The sequence below is a fragment of the Macrotis lagotis genome, chromosome X (assembly GCF_037893015.1).
Source record: "Macrotis lagotis isolate mMagLag1 chromosome X, bilby.v1.9.chrom.fasta, whole genome shotgun sequence".
In the NCBI taxonomy this organism is placed as follows: Eukaryota; Metazoa; Chordata; class Mammalia; order Peramelemorphia; family Peramelidae; genus Macrotis; species Macrotis lagotis.
The window spans coordinates 645,639,151-645,653,897 of NC_133666.1; the positions used below are offsets into that span (position 1 = coordinate 645,639,151).

General features: G+C 42.2%; 1 protein-coding gene across 5 annotated transcripts in view; it reads right to left on the bottom strand.

Moving 5' to 3' along the window:
- Positions 1–14,747, bottom strand: part of PCSK4 (proprotein convertase subtilisin/kexin type 4) — a 41,882-nt gene that overhangs the window by 14,650 nt on the left and 12,485 nt on the right. For 4 of the 5 annotated variants that reach the window (XM_074204581.1, XM_074204578.1, XM_074204580.1 and 1 more), the window contains exons 3-7: positions 7,908–8,003; positions 7,608–7,736; positions 6,495–6,571; positions 6,293–6,381; positions 3,947–4,119 (exon numbers count right to left, since the gene is read on the bottom strand). In XM_074204581.1, coding sequence (XP_074060682.1) covers positions 3,947–4,119; positions 6,293–6,381; positions 6,495–6,571; positions 7,608–7,736; positions 7,908–8,003 — 564 coding nt within the window. The remainder of the gene's footprint in view (positions 1–3,946; positions 4,120–6,292; positions 6,382–6,494; positions 6,572–7,607; positions 7,737–7,907; positions 8,004–14,747) is intronic. The other variant, XM_074204579.1, reaches the window with a different exon arrangement.

The window sequence follows — 14,747 nt, forward strand, 5'->3', positions numbered from 1 at the left end:
GGATTACAAAGGAAACCAATTGTATTGAAAATACAGACACGAGCAAAAAACTTGTTTTTAAAGTACAAGTATTCTTGTTTCAGAAATCCGGGCAAAACTGATCTCTAAGGTATCTTCCAACTCTATCTAACCTGTGATAATTCTGAGCATTACCAAGTCAACCAAACTCCTTGGTCATGGGATAGCCAAACCTATCTAGAGGAGAATGGGTTAGCTCAACCACAGAAAACTTAATATCCTCATCATCTTTACTGACCATGGACAAAACAATGTCAATAGCATTTCTGTGGGATTCAAGATTTGCAAAGTTTACAAAGCTATTCTCACAACATCCCTGGGTGGCCAATAGGCCTTTATTATTAGCTGCATGACCTTGAACAAGTCCCTTGAAAAATCTGAACCTCAATTTTCACAAGATGGAATTTATAGTTATTCAGTCATGTGTGGTCTTTTTATGACCTGCTTGGAGTTTTCTTGGCAGAGATATCGGAGTAGTTAGCTATTTCCTTCATTTTACAAGTGAGGAAACTGAGGTAAACAGGGTTAAGGGACTTGCCCAGGGTCACAGAGCTAGCAAATGTCTGAGGTCAGATTTGAACTCAGGTCTTCCTGATTCCAGGCCTGACATGCTTTCTATTGTACTATCTAAGAATTAGTAATATTATAATACTTTAGTCCTAGGAACGCAGGATTTGGGTTGCCCTGACTTCTTGTATCAAATCACAAATATCATCATCCCATTTTACAAGAAAGGACACCAGACTCATAGAGATTGGAGAAAGCAAAGTGGTAAAATGGGCCTGAAATCAGGAAGACTTAAGTTTACATTCCACTTCAGAAAATTAGTAGCAGTGTGATCCTGGACAAGTCATTTAACCTCGGCCTGCCTCAGTTTTCTTATCTGTAAAATGGAGATAGAAAAGTACTTACCTCCCAAGGTTATTAAGGATGGTATTACAAATGCTTTGCAAGCCTTAAATTTCTATATAAATGTTCAGTATTATTATTAAGTAATTCCCTCAGTAGGACCAGTCTCATCTGCTAACAACACCATATTCAACAATTTGGAACATAGTCTTCTATCAAGAGAAGCAGAACTCTTGTGTGTCCACACTATGCTTTCTGCATTTTTGCCTTAAATGAAAATGAATATGTAGTTACCGTGAGCTTGTAAAGGATCTAGGATGCCTTTTACCTTCATTTCTAGAGGCCTAGACCCAAGTTACATTCTGAGATTTCCTAGAAGAAACTCTGGGTGAGAACAAAACAAGCCCAAGAGTGATATTTGGAGGAGAAGGTACCAAGATTGGACATGGTACATATAAACCCAGAGGCTGGGCATAAGCATTTTGAAGGCTCATCCAGGATAATCTGTTCTCAGTGAGTCCATAATAAGGAGACTGTTGGTCCATAGCAGCCTAAGCATTACTTACTTGGTTGGGGCATGGGGGGAAGGGAAGAGGCATGAAAGGGTAGGAGTAGAGAGTGGTGAAGTTTGGTGCTTTCTTTTTGTTCTCTTGTTCTTTTATTTATGTTTTATTTTTATTTTGAAAACTCTTTTGTAGTTGTAAGCTTTGGGGCAGATGGCTATTATCACCAAGGCAACTCCTAAAGGAATTTTGTACAGTGATGTATAGGAGTGAGGGTTTCCAGGCCTCCTCTACTGGATCAGCATCCTCACTTGTAATTAATTAGGGAGGATTAATTAATCTATTAATTATCAATTAATCTATTATTAATCAAATATTTTTTATTAAACTATTAATTGCTGAGGACTCCTTCCCAGAGATATCAAGTCCCTAAGAAAGGTAGTCAGGAAAGAAGGCTGCCTTGAGCAATCTTCCCAGTACTATGGATCCCCCTGGTCCAAGTCTCCAGGAAGCCTGATCCTCTGAGTTACTTACTGATCCTCTCTCCCTGTGTATGCTTTCTATTTCCCTTCTTGTGTAGATGTTGAACCTCCTCCATGCTACTCCAGGAGAATGTAACCTCCTCAAGGGCAAGGGCCGTTACATTCTTGTCTTTATATCCTGGTATCTGGTGTAGAGCCTATTCAGTCATGTCCAACTCTGTGACCCAGGGGACCCCACAGAACATCAATGCTATCCATGGGTTTTCTATTTTTCTTTCTTTTTTTTAGGATTGTATATTTTTTTCAACTGCATGTAAAAATAATTTTTTTAATATTTGGTTTTAAAACTTTAAATTTCAAATTCCCTCATTCTTTCCCTCTACCCTTCCCTGAGAGGGTAAGCAACTTGATATAGGTCATACATAAGCGACCAAGAGTCCATGGGGTTTTCTTGGCAAAGATACAGGAGGTGTTACCATTTCCTTCTCTAATGGATTAAGGCAAAAGGAAGTTTAAGTGACACCCCCAGTGTCACACAGCTAGTAAGCATCTGAGGCCAAATTTGAACTTAAGTCTCCCTGATTCCAGTCCTATTTCCTGCGCTCTATCCACTGAGCTACCCAACTGTCTCTCATTAAGGTGCTTGTTGAAATGACTTGCCTGAAGTCCCACAACTAGGAAGTTGGTGGAGCCAGGATTCAAACTCAGACCCATGAGAACCAGGGCCAGGCTATACCATGCCTCATCAGTACTTGCTCCACCTTCCTCACAAGAAATATGATAAAGACTAGATGCAACGGCAGTCAAGAATGCCATTTGTAGCCATCAGTGAAGCAGAATTTCCAAATCTAGAGCTGAAGGGACCTGAGAGGCCATCTCATCCAATCCCAGCCCCCTTAGATGATGGAAGTGAGGGGAGCTAAAGTTATCTGCCCAAGGGTCACCCAGAGAGTAAAGGGCAGAGCTGGGATTTGAACTCGGGTCTTGTGACTTCAATTCCTGCCCTTTTCCATAATGCCCCTAAAATGTAAAGAGAGTTCTAAAAAGTATAAAAGACATTAGGATAGCAACTCATATCTTGAGAGCTATTTTATAGTTTACCAAGTGCTTTGATTTCCACAATCCTATGAGGAGGATGTGTATTATTATCCCCATTTTGCAAATGAGGAAACTGAGGCCCAGAAGGAGATCTAGTTCACTGTCCCATGGCTTATAAATAGCTTGAGACAGGACTTGCCCCCCAGGGTCAGTTCTCCGCACATTACACTGTCTTGCATCTCCAAGAAAAAGGGAAATGAGACTGAGTGATCTTAGGGTCAGGAAGTTGAAGGCAACTCTCCCAAATTTGAATCTGTCTTCTTTCTGCTTTGCTCATGTCATCTATCACAGCCAGTTACCATAATTGCAGGGTCTGACTGACAGCTTATAAAGTCTAGTAGGCAAGACAGCTGGGTGGAGTATCTGCCATTTCATAGCTGTGTGGCCCTGAACAAGTCACTTCTCTCTGAACCTTGATTCCCTTCTTTGTAAAAGTGGGGCAATCACCATAAGGTTATGGAGAAGGAAACATTTTGCACACCTTGAAGAATGATAGAAATGTGAGCTTTTGAAAGATTCACCATCATCTATGGGAAGACCCCTTCTCTTACTCCTCTGCAGAATTGGAAGGGGGATAGTCCCATGGACGTGGGACATTGCAAATAGTCAGATTTTTTTTTTTATCAGCTTTTATAAATTTTTGTTCTTTTCCTTTTTTTCTTTTAAAAATTCTTATAAAGATTGCTGTTTGAATGGGAGAAAGGAAAAAGATACAGGGGGACTTTTAAGAGATATAAAAACAAAAGAAATCAACAAAAATCTAGTTAGTTTTTTAAAAAAAAACCACCATCCTCACCCTCAACCAGTGCCTTATAGCCAAAAGGTTTTAAGTAAATATTTGAGGAATTGAATCTGACCTTTTCTCTGAGTCTGGGCTTAGTTGTAGATTAGGACAGGCTCTGAAATGCAAATTGAAGACTCAGCCTTCCATGGAAATTACTGAAGTGGGGGTGGTGGAAAAGTATCCCTAGGACCCATGCCAGAACTGGCACTCACAGTATTGACTCCCTGGGAGAAGGCCTCTTGAGTCAGCACCCCAGGGCCATCCACTGTGCGCCCATCATCCTCAGGACCCCAGCTGGCGCTATAGATGTGGATGTGCTGGGGCTGTAGGCTCAGGGACTGGGCCTCCACGATGTCCGTGATGGAGCCGTCCAGCATCCTCACACCTGGGGATGAGGGTAGGGAAGTAGGGGTGGTGGGAACTGGGGCTTCCCACCAACTTCCCAAGGTTCTCTCCATCCCCACTTCTGGCCGGGATTTGTATTCAAGACTCAGGTGCCTGTAGGACTCCACATCCCCAACTTAAGCCTAGACTCCTAGAGCAGCAGGCCCCCCCCCCCCGAGTTTAGAACATCAGAACTGAGAACGCTATCCTATGACTTAGAGTAGAACTCAGTTTTTGCTTCTGACACAGTAACATTCTCTTCTGAGAAGAATCTGAGCACATCTCAAAAGAGTTGGGAAACTGGAATCACATGGTGTTTTTGAGTATAAATTCTGTACAATTTGGGACTATATCTAGCTAAAACTCCCATGTTTCCTGGTGCACCTTTTGAGAACTGGTAACCTAGAACATCAGAGCTGGGAGGGGTCTCAGAAATGACCAGAGCTGAGAGATGAAAGATCTTTTTTCCAGGAGCAGCAAGGAAGCCAGAGAACATGGAATGGTGTGAGGTGGAGGTGTGGGTGGGTGGGTGGTAGTGCAGGGGAAGGCAGGTTATGAAGGGCTCTGAAAGTCAAAAACAGGATCTCATATCTGATCTTTGAGGGGATGGGGAACCACTGGAGTTTGCTGAGTAAGGGGGCCTCATGGTTGAACTTGTGCTTTGGGAAATTTGCTTTGGTGGTTGAATAAGAGATGGATGGAAATGGGGAAGAGGCTTAAGGCAGGTAGACCCACCAGGGCTCTTGAATTGATCCAGATGTTAGATGACAAGAGTCGGCACTAGAGGAGCGGCAGTATCGGAGGAGGGAAGGGAGCATATTTGAGGCATGTTACAAAAGTGAAATCAGCAGGTTTTGGCAAAATCTTGGTTATGGGGAATCAGAGAGCAGAGACTGAGGTAGTGAGAGAATGATGGTGCCTTCAACAATAATAGAGAAGTTAGGAAGAGGGATCAGACCTGTTCTTCTTGTCCCAAAAGGCAGAGCTGGGAATGAACAAAGTCCTAAGGAGGGAGATTTCAGCTCCATAGAAAGAAAAACATACACAGTCAAAATGGTCTGGCAAATGAGGTAACTCTGTAGATAGGGGATTCCTCATTCCAGGGGTCTTTAAGCAGGGGCTGGGTAATCACCCACCAGGGATTCTGTAGTAAGTAGATTCATGCTTTGGGCTGTGTTGGGACAGGATGACTTTAAGTCCCTTCCAGCTCTGGGAAATGATGTCCCCAAATATTTGAAAGGTGTTTGTGTAGGAACAACAAGGTAGGCTTGTTGGTGGTGGATTTCAGAAGCAGAACTAGGAGCAAGAGAGAAAGTTGTAAAGATCTCCAAGGACCATAGAAAAAAACAGCAATGTTCAAGAAACAAGAATGTTGGGGATTGGGGCAGCTAGGTGATGCAATGGATAGAGCACCGGCCCTGGAATCAGGAGGATCTGGGTTCGAATCCAGCCTCAGACATTTAATTAACTAGCTGTATGGTTTGGGGAAGGGACCTTAACCTCATTGCCTTGCAAAAAAAAAATGATATTAAAAAAAGGATGTTGGGGATAGGATTGCTATTTTAGAGAGAGAGATGGGACTGGATGCCTTCTGAGAAGGCAAACTTCATGATTCATTGGTAAATAATCTCCCTTTCTCTAGATCTGTTACCTCTAGGGGCCCCTGATGCTGATATTCTGGATTTTAGGACTCCCTGACCAGGCCTGATATCTTGTGTCCTAAAGACCTTCCCAGTTAAGACATTTTGTATTCTAAGGTCCTTCCCAGCACTGTCATCCTGGGTTTTAAGGCCCCCTCCCAGTTCTGACATCCTGGATTCAAAGAACCCTCCCAGCTCTGACATTCTCTATTCTGGGGGCCCTCCCTTCCCTGACCTTTATTTATTATCTTGGTCACTAGTTTTAGAAATAACTCCACTAATCCTACTCAGACAGTGGTTTCCAACAGAACTTGGGGTATCGTGTCTGACAATGATACCCTGAACTCAATAATAATAATAATAACCTTGTGAGAGAAAGTAGGGTTCTGGAATGGATGCCAGCAACTTTCTTCTTGAGGAAGACCACTACCAGAAACATAAATTTATAGCAGGAAGAGCCCTTAAAGTAATTCTAGTTCAACCTCTGGCTGCTGCCTTTCCAGGTGCCCCTGACAGCCCTAATGAGGTGCCTACCTCCAATCTTGGCCTTGTAGGCCACACCCACACCACAGATCTCATTGTTGGCCACTGCCGCCACTTCTCCAGCACAACGGGTCCCATGCCTGAGGAGTGGTAGAAAGAGTGGCTTGGTGAGATGTTTCATCACTCCCCACAGATGAAACTCTCAGAAGGTGACTTATGTATCCTCTCCATCGGCCCCAAGCAAAGAACTCACCGATTGTCATCCATAAGAGTATATCTTGGCTGTGGGTCAGGGTCATTGTCATTGAAGTCGTAACTAGCCAGTTGGTCCTGGATCAAAGAATTATAGCACTTGGGATTGGAAGAAACCTCAGAGACCATCGAATCCACTCCAACACAACTTTTTAGAGGGGTAAAATGAGGCCCTAAACATTAAGTGACTTTTCAAGGTCACACAGGACATAAGTAGCAGAGTTGGAATTTGAAATTCCTAACAATGAATACCATCTCAAAGGGGAATGGTCAACTGTGGGAGATCATGGGTCTGATGATCACTTGAGGTCTGTGAAGGCTGAATGATCATTTGTTGGGGGAGACGGGGGCTTGTAATGAAAAGATTTTGGTCAGTTATGAGTTTATTTTTCCAAGATCCCATGGCTGTCTAACAAAAGTGATGGGATTTGAACCAAAATGATAGAATCACAGGATATAGAGTTGGAAGGGACCTTAAAGCCCATCAAATTCACATCCATTTAATAAACATTTACTTATTGTGAACTCTGGGTCAGGCACTGTATTGGGTGCTGAGGCTACAAAGACCAAAGCGAAACAGACCCTGCCCTCAAAGGGCTTACTTTCTACTGGGGAGAACAATGTGTATCCTGGTAAATCAATACAAAATGATTTGGGGGAACTTGAGGGAACGTTAACAACCAAGAGGAGAGTCAAGAGGTTCCTGTAAGAGGTTACACTTGTGTTTCCAAGATCTGGTAGTAAGGAAGGAGAGGGTTCCAAGCACTGGTATAGAGGAGAACATCATGCCTCAAAGGGAGGTGGAATGTGACAGAACAGCAGCTTGTCAGTTTGCCTGGAGTATATGGTTCAGTACTCTAATTTTATAGACAGAAACTAAGGCCATTGAGGACAAGCGACTTTCCCAAGACCACACAGTAAGACTGAATTCAGACCCAAGTTCTGATTCTTGATCCTGTGTTTTTACTATCCCACTATGTTGAGTTCCTGCTATGTGTGAAGGTTCCCTTCTGTTTTAGTCATTCTTGGTGGAGGGGAATCTAAGTATCACCTCCCGGAACCCCACCCCATGTCCCCTTGGTACCCTCCTGCCTCCCCAGGTCCCTTCACTCACGTAGTTAGCCTGCAGATCAGGGTGGTCCTTCTCTATGCCGTCATCCAGGATGGACACCACAACCCCCTGGCCTGTGTAACCTTTTTTCCAAGCCTCCAAGATGTTCAGGTCAGGGTGGACTTCCTTGTTCTAGAAGGGGAGCCTCAGAAGGTCCCTGCAGGGACTTCCCCAGCCTGGGGGCCCCAAACTCCCAACAGTGGAAACTGAGGCTTAGGGGAATCCTTGTTCCTCACCTGGCCCTCTCACTCCTTATCCAGGGACTCTGGAGTTCCTCCCAACCCCAGTTCCCACCCTTCTTACCATATACCACTGCCTGGAGAACCAGGGGTCCGTGGGTACCACAAAATGATCTCTCTTCACCCGGAGCTTCAGTGTTTGCTGCTCAAACCAGTGGACCTGAAAAAAAAATTCCCCAATCAGAAACATCTGAGAGATTCTCCAAGCATTCGTTTCTTTATTATTTGCTGTTGTACGATTTTGTTGTTCATTTGTGTCAGTCATATCTCACTATTTGTAAACCCATTTGGAGTTTTCTTGGCAAACATACAAGAGTAGTCTGTCATTTCCTATTCAAACTCATTTTAGAGATGAGGAAACTGAGACAAGCATAGTGAAGTGACTTGCCCAGGGTCACACAGCTAGTAAGTGTCTGAGATCAGATTTGAACACAAGAAGATGAGTCTTGGGACTTCCGACCAAAATGGCAGAGAGAAGTTCTAAAATCTCTTGATCTTTCCCCATATATGATATGAAACAAACCTCTTAACAAGAAGATGAGTCTTGGGGGAGGAGCCAAGATGGCGAAAGGAGAGGACCTTCTTTCAGTTGCTCTGGAGCAAAACTTATAAACTAAGGACTCTAACTACACTTTTGAGAGGCAGAACCCACAGAGGGATTCAGTGAGGAAATTCTCCAACCCAAGGTAACCTGTAAAAGAGAGGAAAAGCTTGGCTCCACGGGATCGGAAGGGTGGCCCACCAAAGGGGTGGCCTGCCAAAGCAAAGGAACTTCAGCCTCCTGGAGGCGCTGAGCCTAGGGAGGGAGCAAAGAGAGACTGCTGAGCTCTGTCCTCTGTCCCTGGAACAGGACCCTGGGGTTCATACTACATTCAGATCCTGATCGCAGTCTAGGCCCTCCAAAAGAAAAGCAGGGCCCCCCCCACCTAAGCCCTGTGGTGGGGGGGGGCGCTTATGGTCATTCGCAGATCAGGAGGGAGGACAGAGCCTCACACACTGAGATCCTTGTGGGGGTGTCCCCAAAAGCTCAGGCTGGGAAAATGAGTAAGCAGAGAAAAAAGAGGAACACCATTGACAAATACTTTGCCTGTGATCCCAAGAAGGATCAAACCATTTAATCTGAAGATGAGGAGGAACAAGCTCCTGCATCTAAAGACTCCAAGAAAAACAGAAATTGGGCTCAGGCCATGACAGAGCTCAAAAAAGACTTTGAAAATCAATTGAGGGAGATACAGGAAAAATTGGGAAAAGAAACAAGAGAGCTGCAGGAAAAACATGAAAATGAAGTCAGCAGCTTAGTCAAGGAGATCCAAAAAAATGCTGAAGAAAATAATATGTTAAAAACTAGCTTAGGTCAAATGGATAAAACAGTTCAAAAAGTTATTGAGGAGATAAATTAAAAAATTAAAAAGCAGAATTGGCCAGATGGAAAAGGAGATAAGAAAGCTCTCTGAGGAAAACAAATCCTTCAGACAAAGAATAGAACTCAGGGGGATTGCTGATTTTACGAGAGATCGGGACTCAATACTTCAAAACCAAAAGAATGAAAATTTAGAAGAAAATGTGAAATATCTCATTGAAAAAACAACTGATATGGAAAACAGATTTAGGAAAGATAATTTAAAAATTATTGGAATACCTGAAAGTCATGATCAGGAAAAGAGCCTTGACATCATTTTCAAAGAATTATTACAGGAAAATTGCCCTGATATCCTAGAAGCAGAGGGAAAAATAGAAATGGAGAGAATCCACTGATCTCCCTGAGAAAGAGATCCAAAAAAAAACAACCCCCAGAAATATTATAGCCAAGTTCCAGAACTCCCAAGTCAAAGAGAAAATATTACAAGCAGCCAGAAGGACACAATTCAAATATTGTGGAGCTGCAGTCAGGATCTCACAGGACTTAGCAGCAACTACATTAAAAGCTCATAGGACTTGGAATATAATATTCTGGAAGGCAAAAGAGCTTAGAATGTAACCAAGAATCAACTACCCAGCAAAACTGAATGTCCTCTTCCAGGGAAAAAGATGGACTTTCAGTGAACCAGGGGAATTTCAAATGTTCCTGTTGGAATGGCCAGAGCTGAACAGAAGGTTTGATCTTCAGATACAGGACTCAGGCGAAGCATAGAGAGTGGAGGAGAAGGGGAAAATATGAGGGACTTAATAATGATGAACTGCATGTATTCCTGCATAGAAAAATGATACTGATAATACTCATATGAACCTTCTCAGTAAATAGAGCAGGTAGAAGGAGCTTTTATAGATGAAGCACAGGAGAAAACTGAATTTGAAGATAAAATATGGTGTGAAAATGGAGTCAATAGATGGAAGGGAAATGTAATGGGAGAAAGAAAAAGGAGAGGAGGAAAAGGCTAAGATATTTCATATAATAAGATTTTTCTTTATTACAATGAGCTATTGCAATGATATGGAAGGGGGGGGGAAGGTGAGGGAGAATGAGGGAAACTTTGCCCTCATCAGAGGTGGCTAGGAGAGGAAACAGCATATATACTTAATGGGGTATAGACTTCTGGAGTAAGAAGGAGAGAAGGGGGACAGGGGGAAGGGGTGGATGTGAGTGATGGAGGAGAGGATGGACCATGCGGGGAGAGTGGTCAGATATAATAGATTTTCTTTTTTACTTCTTGCAAGGGGCTGGGATTGGATGGCCTGTCTGGTACCATAGGGCCAGGTGGATGCTAGGTAAGGGGTGGTATTTGGGTTCGGGGTATCTTGGCCCCAGGGCTGGGGATCTGTCTGTTGCACCACTCAACTACCCTACAGCAGAGTCAGAGTGAAAGGAGAGAGAAAATATAGTTTATGGTAGTAGAGAAGTATGGATGGAGGGAGTTTCAATCAGCAATAGCAACAGTGGAAAAATATGGAAGTAACTTTTGTGATGGACTTATCCTAAAGAATGTGATCCACCCAAGACAGCTGCTGATGGTGTTGGAACACAGACCGAAACACATTTTTTATTATTATTATTTTCTGGGGGGTGTTGCAGGGCAAATGGGACTGGGTGGCCTGCCTGGGGCTGCACAGCTGTGTGATTGTTGGGTGTCTGGAGGCTGGATTTGGACGTGGGTGCTCCTGGTTCAAGGGCTAGTGATCTGTCTGCCACCCAGCTGCCCCTATTATTATTAATACTATTTTATTTTGTTTTGGGTCTTTTTTGGGGGGGTTGTAGGGCAATGGGGTTGGGGTGGCTTGCATGGGGTCACACAGCTGGGTGATTGTTGGGTATCTGGACCCGGATTTGGGCTTGGGTGCTCCTGGCTCCAGGGCTGGTGCTCTGTCCACTGTGCCACCTGGCCATACCTCCTAGTATTATTATTATTATTTTAATTTTTTTCTCTCCCCTTTACTTTATCACTTATGCGGGTCTATATTTTCTTGGGGGGAGGGGGTATTATGTTTACTCTTAAACAAGAATATTTTAGTAATGTATTAAAAAAACTATTTGTACAAAATAAGAATAAATAAAAAAGAAGATGAGTCTTGGCTCTGCTCCATCCACTGTACCAATGAGCTACCCCACTGCTCTGTAAGCTGGGCGTTACACTTGTTCCTACAGAACAAAACTAAGGGGATTAAGGCTTAGTTCTGACACCAAAATGTTCCAAGTCCAGGTGGTTCAATAAGACTCCAGCAAGGATTAGTCTAACAGAGAATGTCAGGGGCGGCTAGGTGACACAGTGGATAGAGCACTGGCCCTGGAGTCAGGAGTACCTGGGTTCAAATTCAGCCTCAGACACTTAATAATTACCTAGCTGTGTGGCCTTGGGCAAGCCACTTAACCCCATTACCTTGCAAAAAAAATAAAAAAATAAAAAAATAAAAAACAGAGAATGTCCATATAGGACAGGGGCACAAATAAGAAGAGGGATTGCATCTAAAAACCAGGGAGATCCCTTTCAATTGGAAAAGGAGAAGGAGAGAAATCAGAGAAAGTTTTGAGGAGGCAGTGCCATTTAAGGATATGTAGGAATACACACTATTCAAGGTTCTATGCAAAAGCAAAAAAATTGGAAGACTTCTATTTCCAATAATTGGAGAATGGCTGAATAAATTATTGTGCATCAACACAAGAGAGAGTATGATATAATGAATGGCTCATCCTTAAAAGACAGGAAGACCCTTTGGGGTCAAGATCAGCCTCTGGACCACAGAGGGGCAATGATCTAATCTCTTCAGTATCCCAGGCAACACTGAGACTATAAAGTTACAGAGAAACTGCTAATCTGTGCTGATGAAACTACCAACACTGACGAAATCACTATTCGGGACCAAAAAATAATGTCTTGATATAATATATATGAATTGTAAATGAAATATGAAGCAACACAAATCCTGGCCAGCTAAAGTAGAACTATCTATACACAGGCTACAATAATAAGGAACATTTGTATAGTTTGTGCTTTAAAGTTTCAACCTGTTCATACAAATTACACCCTGGGAAGTAAGGGCTATTATTTATTTCCCTTTAGCTAATGAGGAAACTGAGATTATCAGAGGTCACACAGCTAATACATGTCTGAGACAGGATTTTCTTTTTGATTTTTTTTTTTGAAGGCAACTGGGGGTAAGTGATCTAACCAGGGTCACACAGTACTGTGTCAGAGGTCAAATCTAAGGCACTCTTCACTGTGCCCCTGAACTCAAATCTTCCTAATTCCAAATTTCGTCCACACTCTATCCATTCTGCTGTTTACCTGCCTTAATGATCACATGCAAACCCTATAGGGAAAAAAAAAGTAGTGGGGGAGGATTTTTTAAAAAGAAAAACCAGAAGAAGCAAAACTTCAGATAAACTTGGAAGGTGACACAGGAAAAAAAAAAAGATCTTTTTGCTTATTTGGTGCTTGTTAATATATGAGGATCAGTCTTAGGGTCTGAGTACAGATTGCACTAGTTTTGGGAAAAGATGCAGGTTGGTCTTAGAGAGTCTTCAGGGTGCTAGGGTTAAGTGACTCACTCAGCCAGTCTATGTCAATGGCAGAATCTGAACCCAGCTCCTCCTGGCTCCAAGATCAGTTCTCTATCAGCTACCCCACACTAGCTCTTACCTTGTTAAATGCTAAGGGGCTTATGTAAGATTTTATGCCTTACTTTCTATTTTTTAGGTTTCCATAGTCCTTTACTAAATTTGTAATATGTTATTTAAAGAGTCAACAAAGTAAGCTGTTGGGGTGGGCTGAAGCAAAAGTGGAGAATCATATCTCTTGAGGCCAGCCTAAGGATAACCCCTAAGTTTTGAGATGGGTAAAGACAGAAATATGACAGTTAGGTGGTACAGTGGATAAAGCATTAGACATGAAGTTACCAAGTCCTGAGTTCAAATCCAACCTCAAACATTATACTAGCTAGGTGACTCTGGGGAAATCACTTAACCTCTCTCAGCCTCAGTTTCTTCATCATAAAATGTGGATAATAATAGCACCTACCTTCCAGGGTTATCCTGAAGATAAAATTATATTATAAGTATACATATATATATATATATATATATATATATATACATATACACAAATATATATATATATATAAAGTATATGAAGATATATAAGCACTATATAAATGCTGGATATTATTAGCTATTATTATCTTGGAAAAAGTTCCAAATTGGTAGGAAATCTAAGCTTCTATTTAAGCTCTGTCATCATACTATGTAAATTTAGGAGAGATACATTCTCTTTGGGATTAATTTTCCTACCATTCTTGATATAATAAAAAGAATCCTGAACCAGGAGGCTGGTTCTGGTTCAAAGGGAGGTGTCTAGAATAGAGAAGGGATTCAAAACCAGGTCTTTGAAAAGACTAGGAACATTTACCCAGAAGAGGCTGAGGATATGATGGCTGACTTGAAGTCTTTGAAAGGTTATGATGGATGAGAGGAATTTTAAATTTGTTCTGCTAGGGCCCAGAAGGTCAAAAAAAGGAAGAGTGGGTTTCAGACAGAGGGTGTGCTAGTAAATGTTTAACAACCAGGCTCTCAGAAAACTGCAAGACATTTCTTAAGTTTAATCTGCATTAGTTAAAAAAACAAACTATTCTAGGGAGATTAACTTCATTCGAAAGAACTGAACTCTTAGAAATATGAGTTTTATGCATCTTTTGTTTTGGTGCTTTAGATTTTTCTGGCACCAGTGGAGGTGTGTGGTGGGGGAGGGTATCAAAGCCAGTCATTCATTGTTTTCCTCTGGAGCTTTTAATCAAAAATGTAAGGTTTTTCTACTGTGTTATTCACTATATCTATCTGTAAAATAGCCAGCGGAACCAACCTCATGCATAGAAAATTCACCCTCAGAGTTAAGTCCCAGAGATGCAAGCCCAAGTTGCTGAGTTTCCATTGTTAACTGTAGCTTGCCACCAAGAACAAATACAGACTTAATTCTGCATGTTTCCAGTTCTGATACTTACAGGGATCTCCTGATATGATCTTTAATGATGTTAGTTATTATATTGGAAGTTTTAAAACAATAAAACACAAAATAAAAAAAAGTTTAATCTGCATTAGTAACATTTTTTCCATCACTGTCTCAAGACTAGACAATCAACAAAACAACATTTCAAAGGTATAAATATAATAATGTTTGTCCTTTATTTTTGAAGAAGCCCATGAAGTTAGGGAGGTGATGCCATGACAACATGCATGTGATTGGATTTGAGGTGGGGGCTGTACTAGATCACCAGCCTCACTTTCTCCTCTGAAGCCATCTGGGTCCAGTGGCCAGATATGGATCAGAACAACGGGAGATGGTCCTGGATGTGAGGCAGTCAGAGTTAAGTGACTTACCTATGGTCACACTGCTAGTTAGTGGTAAATGTCTGAGGTCGGATTCTAATTCCCACCCTCTTGAATCCAAGGAGAAGTGCTCTATCCACTGTGCAACCTAGG